Source organism: Drosophila subpulchrella, chromosome 3R, assembly GCF_014743375.2.
Source record: "Drosophila subpulchrella strain 33 F10 #4 breed RU33 chromosome 3R, RU_Dsub_v1.1 Primary Assembly, whole genome shotgun sequence".
NCBI classification, from domain to species: domain Eukaryota; kingdom Metazoa; phylum Arthropoda; class Insecta; order Diptera; family Drosophilidae; genus Drosophila; species Drosophila subpulchrella.
In genome coordinates, this window is record NC_050609.1 from 11,176,119 (window position 1) to 11,193,656 (window position 17,538).

The 17,538-nt window shown below is 43.9% G+C and overlaps 6 protein-coding genes across 8 annotated transcripts; 1 reads left to right on the forward strand and 5 right to left on the reverse strand.

Moving 5' to 3' along the window:
• Nucleotides 1–970: 970 nt before the first annotated feature.
• Nucleotides 971–2,528, reverse strand: LOC119555649. Its single transcript, XM_037867213.1, has 4 exons — nucleotides 2,301–2,528; nucleotides 1,761–2,245; nucleotides 1,328–1,694; nucleotides 971–1,269 (listed from the first exon to the last, which is right to left on the reverse strand). Exons 1-4 carry the CDS (start codon nucleotides 2,506–2,508, stop codon nucleotides 1,085–1,087), a joined length of 1,245 nt encoding a protein of 414 aa, XP_037723141.1. The 5' UTR covers nucleotides 2,509–2,528; the 3' UTR covers nucleotides 971–1,084.
• A 594-nt stretch (nucleotides 2,529–3,122) lies between these two features.
• LOC119555966 lies at nucleotides 3,123–4,785 on the reverse strand. Its single transcript, XM_037867693.1, has 4 exons — nucleotides 4,526–4,785; nucleotides 3,980–4,473; nucleotides 3,546–3,912; nucleotides 3,123–3,475 (listed from the first exon to the last, which is right to left on the reverse strand). The coding sequence occupies exons 1-4, from the start codon at nucleotides 4,698–4,700 to the stop codon at nucleotides 3,282–3,284; spliced, it is 1,230 nt and encodes a 409-aa protein (XP_037723621.1). The 5' UTR covers nucleotides 4,701–4,785; the 3' UTR covers nucleotides 3,123–3,281.
• A 4-nt stretch (nucleotides 4,786–4,789) lies between these two features.
• Nucleotides 4,790–6,814, reverse strand: LOC119555955. Of its 2 annotated transcripts, XM_037867680.1 has the most exons (5): nucleotides 6,557–6,814; nucleotides 6,005–6,498; nucleotides 5,575–5,941; nucleotides 5,363–5,511; nucleotides 4,790–4,810 (listed from the first exon to the last, which is right to left on the reverse strand). In XM_037867680.1, exons 1-5 carry the CDS (start codon nucleotides 6,729–6,731, stop codon nucleotides 4,805–4,807), a joined length of 1,191 nt encoding a protein of 396 aa, XP_037723608.1. In that variant the 5' UTR covers nucleotides 6,732–6,814; the 3' UTR covers nucleotides 4,790–4,804. The 2 variants fall into 2 exon arrangements, with proteins under 2 accessions (XP_037723608.1, XP_037723600.1); XM_037867672.1 differs by lacking the exon at nucleotides 4,790–4,810 and having other exon boundaries at nucleotides 5,214–5,511.
• A 244-nt stretch (nucleotides 6,815–7,058) lies between these two features.
• Nucleotides 7,059–8,714, reverse strand: LOC119555942. Of its 2 annotated transcripts, none has more exons than XM_037867659.1 (5): nucleotides 8,495–8,714; nucleotides 7,946–8,442; nucleotides 7,714–7,888; nucleotides 7,467–7,658; nucleotides 7,059–7,402 (listed from the first exon to the last, which is right to left on the reverse strand). In XM_037867659.1, the coding sequence occupies exons 1-5, from the start codon at nucleotides 8,667–8,669 to the stop codon at nucleotides 7,212–7,214; spliced, it is 1,230 nt and encodes a 409-aa protein (XP_037723587.1). In that variant the 5' UTR covers nucleotides 8,670–8,714; the 3' UTR covers nucleotides 7,059–7,211. The 2 variants fall into 2 exon arrangements, with proteins under 2 accessions (XP_037723587.1, XP_037723578.1); XM_037867650.1 differs by having other exon boundaries at nucleotides 7,946–8,448.
• Nucleotides 8,715–8,825: 111 nt separating this feature from the next.
• LOC119551123 (zinc finger protein 271) lies at nucleotides 8,826–12,548 on the reverse strand. Its single transcript, XM_037860310.1, has 6 exons — nucleotides 12,352–12,548; nucleotides 11,776–12,278; nucleotides 11,453–11,710; nucleotides 10,465–11,314; nucleotides 9,644–10,192; nucleotides 8,826–9,571 (listed from the first exon to the last, which is right to left on the reverse strand). The coding sequence occupies exons 1-6, from the start codon at nucleotides 12,469–12,471 to the stop codon at nucleotides 9,038–9,040; spliced, it is 2,814 nt and encodes a 937-aa protein (XP_037716238.1). The 5' UTR covers nucleotides 12,472–12,548; the 3' UTR covers nucleotides 8,826–9,037.
• Nucleotides 12,549–12,609: 61 nt separating this feature from the next.
• On the forward strand, nucleotides 12,610–17,476 carry LOC119551114 (zinc finger protein 845). The gene is made up of 5 exons (XM_037860299.1): nucleotides 12,610–12,849; nucleotides 12,903–13,210; nucleotides 13,266–13,346; nucleotides 13,409–14,930; nucleotides 14,992–17,476. Exons 1-5 carry the CDS (start codon nucleotides 12,721–12,723, stop codon nucleotides 17,230–17,232), a joined length of 4,281 nt encoding a protein of 1,426 aa, XP_037716227.1. The 5' UTR covers nucleotides 12,610–12,720; the 3' UTR covers nucleotides 17,233–17,476.
• The last annotated feature ends 62 nt before the right edge of the window (nucleotides 17,477–17,538 follow it).

The window sequence follows — 17,538 nt, forward strand, 5'->3', positions numbered from 1 at the left end:
TTGAAAAAAAATAATTTTCAGAAGTATTTGAAAGTGTTCCCCAGGCGATTTTGAAGTCCGTCGAGTTAGAGTTAAAGTTTTTGAGTTCGCCTTTGGTTTCTGTTAGGTTTTGTCTTTGGATTTTAATTATTAACGTACATATAGACCAGAGCCACTATTGCGTCTTTGATTTTGCGTCTTTGATTTTGAGATCGAACTGCTCCAAAACTAGCGCCGAATCAATATTTCGTACATATGTATGTAAGAATATAAACCAATTCTTTTTTACTGGCTTCTCCCTAAGCTTTCGAAATGGATTTTTGTAAAACTGTTGAATTCGTTTGTGCGTTGGATTCGTTCTATTTACTTTTTTGGTTGAAATACACTTACACCCAGTAGCTGCTTACATTCATAAAAAAAGTTAAGTTACATAGTTGCTTATTGGGCACTTTATCACTTAAAAAAGTTCATCACTGACCGCTCTATGAGCGCTCAATTTGAAACTGCAGCACACATGAAGCGCTTTTGAGCGCTTTTTTGAGCAGCAGAGAAAGCACACGTTCAGCACCTTTTGAGTGCTTTTTTGAGCAGCAGTAAAAGCACACGTTCAGCACCTCTTGAGCGCTTTTTTGAGGAGCAAATATAATTTTTGTTTTATTTAATTTTTTTATTTATTTATTTAAAAATTTAGGCTAAGGGGTTTCCAGTTTTATCGGGGTCGTTGCCAGCATCTGCACCCAACAAAAAATCGTCATCAATATGATCATATTTACACACATATGTGTCAATGTGACACTATTGAGTGTCCAAAAATCTCTGATACGAAAGACTCAAATTGGCCCTATTATACATATGTACATTGTACATATTATCACTTTGTCACTTGATAAAAAATTTCTTACGAAATAGTTAGGCTGAAAGCTGTATATACATATTCATTGCCGAACAAAATACATTTTTATTGTTTTTATTTTAATATAAAATATTACATTTTTAAAAGGGAAAATTTATTAAATGCTCTTTGTGCGAATAAAGTTGATTTCTTAATTTCTTGAAGACAATTCATTTGTAAATTTGTATTGTATTTGTAGGCAACATTTTCAATCTACTCTAGGGCCCCTTGGTGCTGCAGCCATGGTAATAAGACTTCCATATGCCTGCGGTATCTGGGGTTAGTATAAATTGCATTTGTAAAGCTTGAGTCTTCCGTTGAAATAATTTTATCGAAGTCAGCTTCTTCTGTGGGATCTAGAAGCACGTATCCCATTACGCATGCAGAGCAGATGAAGGCTGTAATGTGGAGTTAATTATAAAACTGTAAGCTTTTATCTAAGATACGACTACTTACCCCATCCACTATATTTGTTAAGGGCATCGCGAATATTCCTTAAGGTAGGCAATGTCTTTGAATAATTCAAAATTTTTAGATGCTTGACCAGTTCCGAGTAGTAGAACCAAATGAAGTAATCGAACTTCACTGTTTTGATGTCTAGGCTAGTTGACGAAATCAAAAAGTAATACAGGTCCTGAGCAACTGTTCCCCATTTGGGGATTTGCAGGTCAACGAAATAAGTATTTAATATCTCGTTCTTGTCGTTGTACTGGAACATAATGTTATTAGACCAGCCATCGCCGTGGTTCAGGGCATTGAATTCGTCGGATTTTGGTACTCTCATATCATTCACCACATCAAATAACTTTTCTGAGACGCTGTGCTGTTGATAAGGATCGGAAGATAAAACCAGATCTATACCTAGGTACTAAAGTGCATGTTAACTTACCAAATCCTTAATGTAAGCCTCATGTCCTTTGATCTGATCGATATTTTGTATCAAGTTTTTAGCACTGCGAATGCAAAAAGCATCCAAAATTGCATCCGATTTAAAAAGACCTTCTGTATACTTTTCGTTGTAGGGTCCTTTGAGGTCGACGCGAACTGCGGAAGCCGCATGCCATTGAGCGAATTTCCTTAGCACGTTTTCTGTATGAACCTGGTCTAATCCTTGGAGCCGATCAGAATTTTTGAATCCACGAGGCCTGAGGTCCTCCAGCAGGACATAGTTTTCGTTGGTTTTTATCTCGTAGGCTTCTGCTCCAAACTTAACCTCCAAGCCCACATCGCGATAAAGTTGCTCCAATTCAGGAACCACTTCCAGATACATTCCACGCTCCACATCAAAGATGTTTGTTTTATCAAGAAGTCTGCGATAAGCCTCAGAATTGTGGGGTGTTTTCAACATGAATGCTTTGGTAACTTTCGACTTGTCTATAAAATTGATTTTTTTTGATAACTTATGAAACTGCCGGAAAAAAGATCTAACCTTTCGTCTCAACATCCAGTTCTACTCTGAGCATTATGGTGGCATAGTTCTCGCCAGCAGCGACTCCTGCTTTGGCTCTCAGAGCCTTAGTTTCTTTGTAATCCTTGACTTCATTTTTAAGTAGATCCTGAAATGCTTCCGGTTTTACCCAGTCCGGAATTTGGACTTCCCTCTGGGAAATCTCTTCGTCCTTCGTCTGTGGCGGCATTTTTAGAAGATCTACTGGACTTGATATCACTTACTGAGAACTTGCGTTACGGGTATCTTCATTTAAATACGGTTGGTTTAGATCTGTGGTGGGCGAGATATACATTATCTCGATCCCCACAGACACTTTTAATTGCTCCTTATCTCCTATGTGCAATATGTTGTATACCATATTAGTTTGGCTAAACCCTTCCATAAAACTAATTTTTAGGCTGACATCGCAGTATTTTAGAAAATAATAAAACCCACTTGTTGAACACTATTAAAAATTGTTTTTTCTGTGAGTAAACAAAATATACAGACTACTAATGGAGATACGCTCTGGGCCTTCATTTTCGGATTTGTTTTGCTATCGTTTTCGCTTACTACCTTATGTGGAATACGTTTTATGACACTCATTCTACTTATCTACGCATTTCAGACGTAAGCTTTTTGTATAAAAGCTGCAAGTTTGCTTTTGGTCGTCTTTCGTTTTGTTTTGCTATGGTTATTTGTTTATGCCCATATAAGTCATATTCTTATACCTTCCATCCACCTTGTTTTATGAGTCAGGTTTGCTTACCCCCTATGTCGTTATCATATCCGTTTTCCCTATAGAAATACACTTTATCATGGTGACTTTTGCAAAATGATTGAATTTCGTTTATTGTTCAAAGTTTTACGTTTACTCGTTGCCATTATCGCACATAGAGATAAGACTATCATGGGATTGCACTTTATTCTGAATCAATTTCGATTGTTCATTGTTCATTGGAATTTATTTAGTTCGGTGTCCTAGATATCCAAGGAGCCACGATTTAGTAGCCAGGGCATAATCGCTTGGATGTGCTTGCGGTACCGAGGACTGTTATAAAGTTGCATCTGGAAGTCCACTCCCGCTTCAGTATCGCCCATAAAGTTCTCAAAACTGGCAGAGTCCGTGGGATCCAGAAGAACGGCGGCCATGACACCCGTTACTACGGAGTAGCCTAGTGGATTTGGTAGGAATTTCACAATTTTAATGGTCAGTTGTAGCATTGAAGCCCCGTAACTACTTACCGAAAAATCCGTATTTGAAAAGCGCCAAATGAATGTCTCTCAGGCTGGGAATGGGTTTTGAGTATTTCAGAATCTTCAGGTGCTCAACCAGGTACTCATGGTAAACCTTAATATAGTAATCGAATTTTGTGAGCTTATCCTCAAACTTTGTAGACGAGAGCAAGAAGTATTGGAGGTCCTGGGCCACAGTTCCGTATTTGGGTATCTGATAATCGACCAAATACACCTCCTTAATTTTTCCGAATGCATCATACTGGAACATAATATTATTCGACCAGGAATCTCCGTGGTTCAGTACATTAAATTCTGTGGGGTCTACTTTGGCAAACTCGAAAAGCTTATCGACGAAAACAGGCTGCAGGGCTTTCTAGTAGACAGGGAACAAATAAAAGAATTACGACGTCTATTGGGCACTTCAAGTATTTACTACTTACCACTTTGTCTATAAAAATTTCATAACCTTTGTAGGTAACACAGCTTTTTACAAAATTTGCGCCCATTCCTTTCATCATTTCAGTCATCATCGGACGGGTGTCTTCTTTGAAAAAGCCTTGCACAAGGACGTCAGAATAAGGTCCTTTGGTGGCCACTCGCACGGCAGATGCAGCATGCCATTGGGCCAACTTTAGGAGCACTCTCTCCGTGTGAGTTTGATCGAGTCCTTCCAGTCGGTTGGCATTCTTAAATCCCTTTGTTCCTAGATCCTCCAAGGCAACATAGTCAGTCTTGGCATTCTTGAGATCGTAGCTCTTGGCGCCAAAAGTGATATCCACTCCCACTTCCTTATAAAGAGCAGCCATCTCAGGAACAACCTCATTGTACATTGAGCGCTCGATGTCAAAGATGTTTGTTTTCTTCATCATTTCCTGGTACACCTCCAGTTGGTGGGGCAATTTTACCATGTACGAAACCGGTTTCGTTTTGCCATCTGGGGGGTGGAAATCAGCCATTTTTCTCGGACTTTAACCCCACCGACTTACCCTTTAGCTCAACTTCGATGTTAACTCGCAGCATAATGGTGGCATAGTTTTCACCTGCCGCAGATCCTATGTCCGCCTTGAAGGTCTTGACTTTCGAGTAGCCCTCCACATTCGCCTTGAGTACATCTTCGAACAATTCTGCAGTTATCCAATCGGGAATTTTACTGGTCGCCATTATAGATAGTCGTTATTTGCTCTTCTATAAAGCGTAAATCACGTATACGCCTAGTTGTGACGGAATGAGTGGACTGAGGCCAGTCAGGGGGAGGATCAGTAGTTTTATATCTGTTGGGAAGCTTTTATAATTGAGTTCGTAAAACAAGCGGGCTTTTTCTCTGTTTTCCCGAGCAAGCTTTTCTAATTCCACTTTATCTGATTCTGTTGTTAATTTCGCGACTTGATCAAATTTGTACGTACATACTCATACACATATATTAATAAATATATCTTTGAATGTTTCGGAACAATGACCATTATAATGGGGCATACTTAAGATCCATCATAAGGTCAAAGAAAATAAGTAAATTGCGCAAACATTGATTACTCTTTAATTAATAAAAAATAAATTAACAATTCGTTTTTATAGCAAAACATGTTTCACAAAAGAAATATTAAAAACAAACGATTATGGCCATTAATGTAATATAAATTAATTGTTTTCCCCTTATCATTTTAATAAGTATATTTGTTTGTTATTTGTTTTATTTTATTTAGTTTAATACTTTTAAGCGGAATGGGTTAGGGAATCGGGTTATAGGATCTTATCACAATATGAGTAGAGACAATTTCCTAATTGATATCCAGGGCACCGCGATTAAGCAGCCAGGGTAGGATTACCTGAATGTGTTTTCGGTAGCGGGGGTTATTGTACATTTGCATCTGGAAGTCCGCTCCCTCGGCAGAGTCGCCAATAAAGTTCTCAAAACTGGCGCTTTCTGTTGGATCAACAAGAACAGCTGCCATTACCCCTGTGGCCACGGAGTAGGCTGGAAAATGGTATTTTATTGTTATTATATTAGCTCTTGAAGGCAAATCCAGGATATACATACCAAAAAGTCCATATCTAAACAACACCTTGTGAATGTCTCGCAGACTGGGCAGTGGTTTGGAATATTTCAGTATTCTTAGGTGCTCCACCAGATTATCATGGTACACCTTAACATAGTAATCGAATTTGCTTAGCTTGTCTTCTAGCTTGGTGGAAGAAATCAGAAAGTAGAGCAGATCCTGGGCAACAGATCCGTACTTCGAGACCTGATAGTCCACCATATACACTTCCTTTATTTTTCCGAACTCATCGTACTGAAACATAATGTTATTTGACCAGGAGTCGCCGTGGTTTAGAACATTAAAGTCGGTAGGATCGACTTCGCCCAACTTGAACATTTCATCTATTACCACTGGCTTTAGAGCTTTCTGAATGGGTTTGGATGAGGACGTCTATAAAACAAATTTATTACGAAGTTGTAATCAACTTACCACTTTGTCTATGTACGCCTCGTTGCCTTCGTATGTGGCACAGCATTTGAGGAATATCTGTCCCATGCCATTCATCATTTCATTCATCATCGGCTTGTTTTCCTCCTTGAAGAATCCCTTCAGAACGATTTCCGGGTACTGGCCCTTGGTGGCTACTCTCACGGCGGTCGCAGCATGCCATTGGGCCAACTTCCGGAGAACCCTTTCCGTGTGGGCTTGATCGAGTCCCTCGAGACGATTGGCGTTTTTGAATCCTTTTACGCACAGATCCTCCAGAGCTATGTATTCGCTTTTGGCATTCTTCAGATCGTAGCTCTTGGCTCCAAAAGTTACCTCTACCCCCGCCGCCTTGTAAAGAGCCTCCATCTCGGGAACAACCTCATTGTACATGGTGCGCTCGATTTCAAAGATATTTGTGTGCTTCATCATTTCCTTGTACACCTCCAGCTGATGTGGCAGCTTTACCATGTAAGACACCTGTTTGATTGTACCATCTGTAGGATAGATTTGCGGAATCAATAAAGCTCCCTGCGAACTATCCCCCCAAAATACCTTGCAGCTCCACTTCGATGTAAGCTCGGAGCATTATGGTGGCGTAGTTGTCACCCGCAGCGGAACCACTTTCCGCCTTAAAGTTCCTGACCTTTGAGTACCCCTTCACAGTGGATTGGAGAACATCCTCAAAAATATCTGCATTGACCCAATCGGGTATTTTACCAGCAGCCATTGTAGATAATCGGAATTATTATTATTAAAATGCACTGAACACGTATACGCCTCGTTTGACGGTGTTGCGATGAGTGGCGAAAACTGAGAATTAGATTTTATTATATCAGTGAGGAGCTTTTGGTAGGTTTCTCTCGATCTTCTCTCAAAAGCTCTGCTAACAGCATTCGAAATATTTTAGTAGCGGAAAGCGTTTGCCTTTTGTTTTTTTTCACAATAAGCCTGTTTTGTGGTAGTCACCCTAATTGAGCCTCACAGAAGCCATTATCATATATGCAAATGTTTTACAATCAATTATTTTAATTTTTATAATAATAATACGTATTAATAAAATTACAATATATATTTTGTACAAATTACTAATATTACAAAATGTATTTATAGCCCTTTATTATTTACATTTTTCAGATTTGTGATTATTTGATTATTTATTATAATAGTTTTATTACTTTTTGAGCACTTGTTTATCATTGCATTCTGTTTATCTTATATAACCCCGGTTTATAAGCCAAGGTAATATGACTTTTATCTGATCCACGTAATCCGGCAGGAGAAACATCTTACGCTTGAATGCTATCGCCTCCTCCGAGTTTCCCATAACATTGCCAATATTTGAATCGACATCGGGCGGGAGCAGCACTATAGGCAGCATGCGCTGAGCGCAAATAAAAGCTGAAATTACGAGAGTCTTGCATTTAGAATCACACTGATAAACGCTTCGGATAGAGGTTCTTACCCCAGAGACTGTATCTGTACAGATGGGTGTGAAATTGAGCTAGTGTGGGCGCATTCCGATTGTAGTTGAGCAGACTTAGATGATCGACAAGCTGCTGGTGATAATACTCTATGAAGTGATCAAACTTATCCAACTTTATCGAAAATTTGGGAGACGTCATCAGCATGCAAAATAGATCCTGGGCGGGTGTGCCTAAATATGAATATGGTTATAAAATAGTTTCCTTTCCGGACAATCATTTGGTTACCAAATTTAGGCAGTTGAAAATCGATAAAGCAAACATCCTCTACCTCAGAGTTATCCTTATATTTGAACATAAAATTGTTGCACCAAAAATCGCCATGGTTTAGCACACTCAACTCCATAGGATCGTTTTTGCCAAACTCTATATTTAAATCCGTCAAATGTGATGTGTAGTCGCTCTGAAATGTTAAAAAGGTTATTATGATTAACGTTATAAATATGTTTTGGTAACTCACTATTAAGACCAGCTGTCCTGGTTCCAGATTATATTTCTGCATGCACTCCAAGAAAGGCATACAGAAATTAATGTTAAATTCATCCAGCAGTTTCTGGTGCTCGGCCGTGAAGTAGCTCTCGCGAATACCCTTCTCGTACTCCCCCAGTTCAACGACTCTTTTCGCAGAGGCCGCATGCCACTGGGCCAACTTCTTGAGTGCTGCCTCCACTTCAAATTGTTCCAAGCCCTGAGTTCTGTCGGCATTCCTGTATCCCCTTTTTCGCAGGTCCTCCAATAGAATGTAATCGCTTTTCACCGAATTTCCTGGAAACTTCAAATGCACAGGCTTGAATTTCGGTGAGATTGAAGTGTTTTCGGCATACAGGTCTTCCAGTTCTGGGATCAGATGATCGTACATGTCTAGTTCGGCATCGAACATATCCTTAAAATCGTTTTCCTCACCTTCCGGAACCAAGGGAATCTTCAGTATATAGCTGATATCTTCGGTGCTATCATCTGAATCTTATCGTAAGTTATTTAAGAAGACAATTTTGGCATTCTTACTCACCGTTCAGCTGCATTTCAATTTGAATACGTAGCACGATCGTCAAATAATTCTCCCCTTTACTAATCGCCGATGTGGGAACGAATTTTAGTATCGCCTTGAAGTTTTTATTATTCTGTTCTAACAAGCCATGGAATAGCTCTTTGTTAACCCACTTCGGAGTTGCTTGGTCTGTCATTATATTCACTTTGTCTAGATGCACTAGCGTCTGATACCAATGCCTTCCAAGTAGATACAAGATACAAATAGATGCATACAAGTAGACCCAAAGATATTTCTCTGAATAAAAGCTCCGTATGATTCTCTTTTAAAGGTCTGACGTCATTCTTTATTTTGCACACGCTCAACTTTTAAGAGAGGATATTGCACTTATGAGACAATTTGAATTATTTATCACCAAAGTAGGATGATTTTGCAAAATGTTGGGTCTTATATACATACGTATGTTATGATCTTGCATCAGACTCATAAATTAATATAACCTTTGGAATCTTTCTACATTAGGCTTTATTGAGTCAATTATCAATTAGCTTTAAAATTATTACCCTATGATTTGACATTATGAATAAAGACGTGCCTCCTTAATTTGTCCGGTCGTGCAAAGTCCTTGGAGCAAAAGGTGCACTGGTAGGGTCTTTCACCGGTGTGTTTCCGGCGGTGAACCTTCAGTTCGTAGTGGACCGTAAAGCGCATGTCACAGAGATCGCACTTGAAGGGCTTCTCGCCCATGTGGCGCCGCATATGAATGTTCAGTTTATTGGGCGTCAGCGACTCCAGGCCGCACAGCGAGCAGAGATACTTCTTTCCTGGATTCTTTTTGGCCACATGCATGTCCCGGATGTGCTTATCCAGGCTAGGCTGCACGACAAAGGAGCGCCAGCAATGGGGACACTGGTAGCGGAACCGACGCTTCCTTCTCAGCGAAGGCTGCTGCTCTGGAACGGTGGGTTGCTTGGGATGCTGGGTGGCTAGGTGCTGGGTCAGATTCTCCTTCCACATGAACTTGTAGCCACACCGCGAGCAGACGAACTTCTTCTCCGTGTTCATACACTGAGTGCGAAGGTGTTGATTTAGCATGTGCTGAACGTAAATCAAATTAAACGAATTAAGAAATCATTCTATTAAACTATAAAATAAGAATTACAATCTTACCTTATCCACAGTCTTAAAAATGCAATGCTCGCAGGAATGTGGTAGTTTGTCGAAGCTGTGAAGCGAATACTGGTGCTCGCTCATTTCCCGTCGTCGCCTGAAGTTCAGATCACAAAGGTCGCAGGTGTACGATCTGCCCGTGCTTTCCTCATCACTTTCATCCGTATCCTCCAGCAGGAGCTCAAAACCTGTTGCAGTGCTAATCATGTAGGCCGATGGCTGATCGCTGTGGCCCTGCATCGATATGTGCCTGCGCAAGTCAGCCACGCTGATGAACTGGATGTCACACATTTTGCACTGGATGCTCTTCGGTCCAGCCGGTTTTGACGCATCCGCCAGCAGGGTTTCAGCCAAAGGAAGATCCTGACCAGTGAAGCCGTGCCTTTGCAAGTGCTTGTACAACAGGGCAGGTCGGTAGAAAGTGCGAGTGCACCAGCGGCAGGGGATGAGCTGCATGCTGCTATCCCGATGCATCATCAGTTTGTGTTTCGTAACTGCACTCTTGTCCTGGAAGCTCCGGGAGCATTGGTCGCATGGGTAGGTCTCTTGCTGAAATGGATAAAAGAAAATTAAAACGTTTTCTATTTTGATTTTAAAATTTTAAATTATGCTTCCCCTTAAAAAAGATCAAATAAATAAAAAGATGAATTCGTGGTCTAGATTTTGCTAGAGATTTTGTGGAAATCTAATTTAATTTATATTGTCTGGTGTAAAAACAGTAAAAATAAACAATGAACAAAGAAAATTAAAATGATTAAATGCTAATAGGTCCTTTGGGAACGACAACTTCTAATTATCCTTTGATATGTACAGCTCCTCACCTTGCTCTTGTGCTCGACGAGATGGGCGCGGAGATTCCGGCGCCAAAAGAATCGCTGGGGGCACTTGTCGCACATAAAGCGCTTCAGAGTGTTTTGGCACAGCTGGCTGGTGTGGTGCTCCAGCAGTTGAGCACTGAGAAACCGCGAGTCGCAGCGCTGGCAGACATACGGCGCGTCCAGCCAGGTGTGCTCGTTGCGGTGGTGCTGGTGCAACAGGTACTTGCGCGGCCACCTAGCCTCCGGAGAGTCGCACAGCTCGCAGGAATAGCTTCGTCGAATGACAACATCCGACTCGCCATCGCCGTCACTGTCGGTATCTGAGCTGTCCAGGGTCATCTCGTAGCGCGCTTGATTTGTGATGGAGTAGTAGCGCCCATAGACACCCATCCTAAGATCCCGAAAGATCCGCCGCTTCAAACCCTCCGCAGTGGACTCCACGGCAGTCTTGAAAAATCCTTCCGCAATCCGCTCAATAGGCTCGCCATGCGCCTCGAAGCCGAAATCAGTGGGATGGGCCTGCAGGTGATCCCTCAGCTCCCGCAGTTTGGTAAACCGGCGTAAGCAGATCATGCATTTGATTTCCTTGGCGCCATTCGGCTCGCAGCGGTGGTAGTCAAAGCCATCGACTCTTCGGTTGATCCTCGAAGGCTTAGGGGGTGATGCAACTGCCGAGGCCGATGTGGAGGCCAGTGGCTGATCGTCCTCGGAATCCGACTGCTTGTCGGACTGTTTGTCAGAGTGCTCCTTGTGCTTGTGCTTGATTAAACTGACAATGTACTTGTAGGATTTGCTGCATTGATCGCACTTGTAGTAGTTGTCCCCGCTGCTGTTGCCATCCTCATCAGACAGTCTGGACAAGAGATTAATTAAATCGTTAAGTGAGGTCTAGGAAACATGCGGGTAAAAAGTAAATGGCGCACATATTAAGCAATACAAAGGATTTCCGGCTAGGATAAACCCGCATAATGAGTAATTACAATAATCTTACTCCACTGCCTTGATGATGCTGTGCACAAGGGTGTCGGTGTTGGTTCTGCTGCGATGTGTGGAGGTTCCAGAGGTGGAGGCTGGACTAGATGGACTGGCATCCTCGGGCAATGTCGATGGCCTTCCGGGTAACTTTCGCCTGGACGTCTTGGAGGGCAGGAGACTGGCTCCATGTTCGCTGTGCTTGTGCTTTACCAGCGCCATCACGTACTTGTAGGTCTTGTCGCACTGGTCGCACTTGTAGTAGTCGTCTTCATAGCTAAAGTAAGCAAACATAAAGTAAGCACTTTAACAAACAACTTCAAATAGGACTAGCTAGCTTACTCTTCCCCGTTCTTTCCAAGAACGCCATGATCCCTCTGCTTGTGGCGATACAGATTGGTGACATATCTGAAGGCCTTGTTGCACAGCTCGCACACATTCTGCTTCGCCGGCTCAGAGGAGCAGAGCGAGGAGGTAATCTTGCGCTGGCGCAGTGGCACATCGTCCTGGTCGTCATCCGAGTCACTGAAGTGCACGATGCTCCGCTTGACGAAGCGCGTACGCACAAGAGGATCAGCCTTGGGCACTTGATGCGTAGCATCCAGTTCCTCGGTCTTGATGGTCACGCCCTCTATTTCGAACAGGTGGATCGGTGTCTCGCGGAGGCACTCCAAGGCCTCGGTGCCCTTTATTTCATCGTCTCCGTCCACAGAGTCCCCCAGTTTCTGCACCCAAAGCTCGTGCGTTTGGCGCGCCTGCAGCACAAAGTCGTAGGCACTCTCCAGCTTGTCGGCGCATCCACTGCACAGCCACTGCGGGAACTTCTCCGACTCGGCCATGGCCACCTATTAGGATCGTTTAAGGCTAATTAATATCAATGCGGGCGGCAATTGCATGACAAAAGGACAATTGACCCACCTCGATGCGCGTTAGCTCGACCAGCAGCTGCCCGAAGGTCTTCTCTGCGTACTTCTCCACGGGCGTCTCAATCCAGTATCGACCGTCGTCGCCGCCACATATTCTGCAAGTCCGCGTCATCTTTTAACACATTTATTTAAGGTTTTGCTTAAGACCTTAACAGCAAAAAGTTTCTGATTTGTCAACTGAAAATAACAGCTGATTGGTAAGTGTTGCAAAAGGCGGTTTTAAAGTCGACCTCAGCTGTTCGCGAGCAACGGTCATACTAAAAAGGCTCTTGTTGCATTTCCTTGATTTTTGCAAGTTATTATTTGTTATTTAATAAAACTATGATGTGTAAAGTGAGTTTATTGCCGGTAATATAGAGAAATGCTTCCCCCGGACATTTGTCGCACCTGTGCGCTGCAAAACGGCCAATTGCTGCCCTTGTCCACCTGCCTGGACAGAGACGCCTCCAAAAGTTACTATGATGTGCTCCAGGAACTCACGCAAATGGATGTGAGTGGCTATAACCAGATGATAATGATTTACTAACCTTATCCCATCTCCAGACCCAGCTGGAGAGCTCGGATGATAATTTGCCGCAGCATCTGTGCACTGATTGCTGGACGAGATTGGAGAATGCCCACGCTTTCGTGGAGCAGGCCAAACGGGTCAATGGAGAGCTGCTGGCTCGTTTTAGGGAATGTCTGGATGAAATGCCCATCGACATTCCCGAGGAGCAGAACATAAAGACCGAGGTGAACCTCGATGAGGAGGGCAACAAGTGTGAGGTGGATGTGGACTCGGCGGCTATGGACATCAAATGGCAGCCGGAAAGTGCCAGCGAGGAGGACTTCCCTGACGCAGAGAGTGATGGGTAGGTGTCCTTCAGTTTGTAATCCAAACTCTAATAATACTGAATTTCCCTATAGAGATGAGGTGGACAAGAAGACCTATCATCTGCGTCGAAGTTCTCGAAAAGTCAAGCTGGCAGTGGAAAGCGAAGATGAGGAGTAAGTCAAGTTTTTGTCATCTTCAAGTTGAATGGTAAACCTAACGTCCTTTTTCCACCCAGTGTTAAACCATCTGAACCTGAAACGACGCCCGTCAAGCGGCGGCGTGGACGACCGCCCGGTCCAGGGAAGAGCCAATCCAAGACCGCCGATGGCCGCCACGCCTGTGAGGTCTGTGGGAAGACTTTCTCCTGGTATCGTGACATGCAGCGCCATGCCAGGATCCACTTCGAGCAGGCCTCGTTCGTGTGCGATACCTGTGGCAAGGGATTCCTGCGGAAGGACAAGTACATGTTCCACCTTCGCTGTCACAAGAAGCGCGAGGCCAAGTGGAAGGCTCTCCAATCAGGAAAAGAATGGCGATTTGCTGAGCGTCTATACAGTTCCGGCAGGTTAAAGAAAATCGAATGCAAATTGTGTGGATTGAGTTGCCATCGGATGGAAGAGCTTCGGCTTCACATCAAGACACATGTGGACGTGGAGAGCTTAGCCAATTTGAGAAAGGATAGCGATGTGGTTAGGGAGCATTTTCCCGGCTTTCCGTGCGACCTGGACGCTATCAAGCGGCATATCTGCGCTGATATAGCCGAAGGGCACTCAGAGAAGTTTGCCTGTATCGTGAATTTCCACGGTTATGAGTTGGGACTCAGTGATTCCGATGAAGAGTGTGAAAGCAAAGAGTCCAAATATCATTGCTTTGTGTGCAATCTGTTCTTCACTCGCAAACATCGCTTGATGAAACACACACTGGAGGAGCACTCTGAATCCGCTTCATCGCTTCCTTGGCAGCGCTGCAGTTCCTGCAAGGTTGGTTTCCTGTGCCTAACACTCTACAACGAACACTTGAGCACCCAATGCCACAGCAAATTAAAGCGCTATCGCTGCCGTAAATGTCCCGGAAAGTTTATGTGGCCGGAAAACCTGCAAAACCACGCGTGTTCCCATCGCCTCGAGGATAAGACTGTACCCAAGAAGATAATGTGCTCCTTGTGCGATGCTGCGCTACCCAGTTTGGCGCAACTTCGTGGTCACCTTATCACTCACCAACATGACTTAAATGGCATTAGTTCGGAATTCAATTCCTCCTTCTTTCTCTCGTTTTATCCTAATGGACTGGACTGCACTACCTCGGATCTGGCTGCTCGTATAGCTGAGGATTTCGAGGTCCAGGACTTTGATCGCTATTACAACATCTGCACTGAAAGTGGACAAGAGCTGGACCTTTTTGATTCCGAAACAGAGCAGAGCGAAGAGGAGACCAAGACATACACTTGTCTTCTATGCGGAGAGGTGGCGAGTACACTCACGGCTCTGATGCAGCACCAAAAGACTGCGCATGCCGATGGGATCAGTGATCTTCCCTGTCCCTGCGAGAATTGTGAAGCTCGGTTCGTCAGCAAAGCTCTTCTGCAACAGCATCGAAGGCACCGTTGCGCCAAGAAACACTCTCGTTTTCACTGCCAGAGTTGCAATATCCGATTCGTGTGGCAGTCCAACTATGAGAGACATCTAAAGACTCACCATAGCAAAAAGGAAGATGACGAACAAGGGGCCACCAAGTTGCAGTGTGACGAATGCGAAAAGGTAAGGGCCATCTTTTACCACTTATTATAATCTTCTTAACCGTCTTATTTTTCATTTATAGGTATTCATCTGGCACAAAGATCTCAACCGTCACAAGCGACTGCATCAACCTCAATCCGCTGCTCAGTTTGACTGTCCACATTGTCACCGCAGGTTCCATCGCAAGGATGGCCTTAAATCTCACCTTAAAGTGCATGCGGGAGAACCAGTTCAAATAAAGGAGCATCGTTCCGTCCCCCACGTTGTCCAAGGCCTGGCGCTCTCCCGGCTTAGTCGTCCCCATGGTTGCAAGCAGATTCAGTGCATGATCTGCCTCTCACGTCACTCAAAGATCAGTGATCTGAGGACTCACATGAGGTCTCATCAATATGGATTACATTTTTCCGAAGATAGAGATATTCTTAGTGCCTCGAGAGCTTTTTACCCAGAACTGGAAACTGTCTTAGAAAGAAACGATCTTGCCGAACGGATTATGACTGATGTGCAAAAAGAATTCGAATTGGATAGATTTATTTCTATCACAAATGAGGCTGGCCTAGAACTAAATCTCGATAGCAGTGAAACTGATACTGAGTCTGAGCAAGAGGAGCTTCAAGCAGCACAAAACTATGCCTGTAATCTCTGCAACGCGGTTGTGAGAAGAAAGCATCAGTTGTATGCCCACCAGCTGGCGGAGCACAAGTGGGAGGACGCCTTTCTTGTATGCTCCCTTTGCCAAACTAGATTTGTTAACGAATCTTTGCTAGATCGTCATTCCAGAACCCTCTGTCACAATGCGCAGAAGATATTTCAGTGTCGCAAGTGCCCGCTTCGTTTCCGTTGGAAAGAGAACCTTAAGCTCCACATAAGCCTGTTCCATCAGCATGTCGAAATTCCAATCCCAGATGATGCTCCTCAAGTGGATGGTGGTCTGCAGTGCGAAAAGTGCCCGCGCAGCTTCAAGATGCAGAAGGATCTCACGCGTCATACATTAATGCACGGCCAGGAATCAACCATCTTCCGGTGCCGTTGGTGTGCACGTCGCTTCTATCGCAAGGCCAATCTCCTACAGCATATCGCGCGTCATGGGATAAGTGTAAGCCAGTTGCCTTATGCAGAGGCCATTCTGGATGCCTACGTGAATCCTGGAGGTCGGAAAAACGTGGAGTGTCGCGTATGCAGTGTGAGCTTTCCCACCATCTCGGCCCTGCGTTTGCATCTGGAAACCATGCCTGCAGGTAGCCACCACGACTTCTCCTCACCTCAGAACTACTCGATTACCAACCAGATGGGTTACGAGTTGGATTTGGATGACTCGGAGACTGATGATGATGGAGCTAGAACACATTTTAAACCACCTGGTGTTCCTGATTTTTACACATGCGGTATGTGCCAACTGAGGTGTTCGCGGAAATTCGAGCTCTATCAACACCAGCAGGCCATGCACCGGATGGAGAAGATCCCTGATGGCTGTGACAGGTGCATCTTCAAAAGCGTCTGCCCCGAAATAATTTCTCACCATAAAAAGACGCAGTGTGAGAACCGGGAAAAGCAGTTCACATGCACCCGATGTGGCTACAAGTTCATGTGGGAATCTAACCTATTGCATCATATGGAGTTGCAGCATGAAAAGTTAGATTATCAAGAGCTTGATGAATCTAAGGAGGCGTCTGGTGATGAACCAAAAGCCGAGAGCCAGGTATTCCAGTGTGGTCTTTGTACAAGGAAATACAATCGCAAGGATCGACTCACAGCGCACTTGAAGAAGTTCCATGGACCAGAAGGAAAGGATTCTAACAAAGTAAAGGTCTCGAATAGATCCACATCTCCTAAGGAACCAAAACGGTTCCTGTGTGCCTTTTGTGGCAAGGCGGTCAGCTCCTCCTCCAACCTGATCATCCATATGCGACGCCATACGGGGGAGAAGCCTTTTAAATGCGATTATTGCACAATGGCCTTTCCCCGATCCTCTGACCTCCAGTGCCATCGTCGGACGCACACCGGCGAACGTCCACATGTGTGCACCGTATGCCAGAAGGGATTTGCCCGCTCGTACAAACTGCAGCAGCACATGCGAATCCACAGCGGAGAGCGGCCCTACAAGTGCACCTACTGCGATAAGAGCTTCACGCAGTCCAACGACCTGACCCTCCACATCCGCCGGCACACAGGCGAGCGGCCTTACCAGTGCGGAATCTGCGGGGAGCGTTTTATCCAGGGAACCGCCCTGAAGAACCATCGCATGCAACAGAGCCACTTCGAGGAGGGACAGGAATCGGGGGAGCCTACGAGACGCACGGTTTTGGAGCAGTTTACTGTATAATAGATAAGGAATAAAAGGATTCCCTTTATTGTAAAGCTGAGTTTTCTTCAATAGATTCCTTTTAAGGTAGTCTTTATTAATAAGCTGACATTAACTCGGAGGGCTAATTACAATTTAAAATGTAAGAATGCCAAGGTATTAACAAATTTAATTTTAAATGTCCAACGGGTTTTAATAAATTTATACATTCCGTTCATTATGTATGTCCTTAAAGGGTTGAGACCTATTTTAATAACCATTAAATGCTCATAAAAAAAAAGAATATTATTTAAACAAGCTCTCAGGGGTTGTTTCATTTGCGATAGT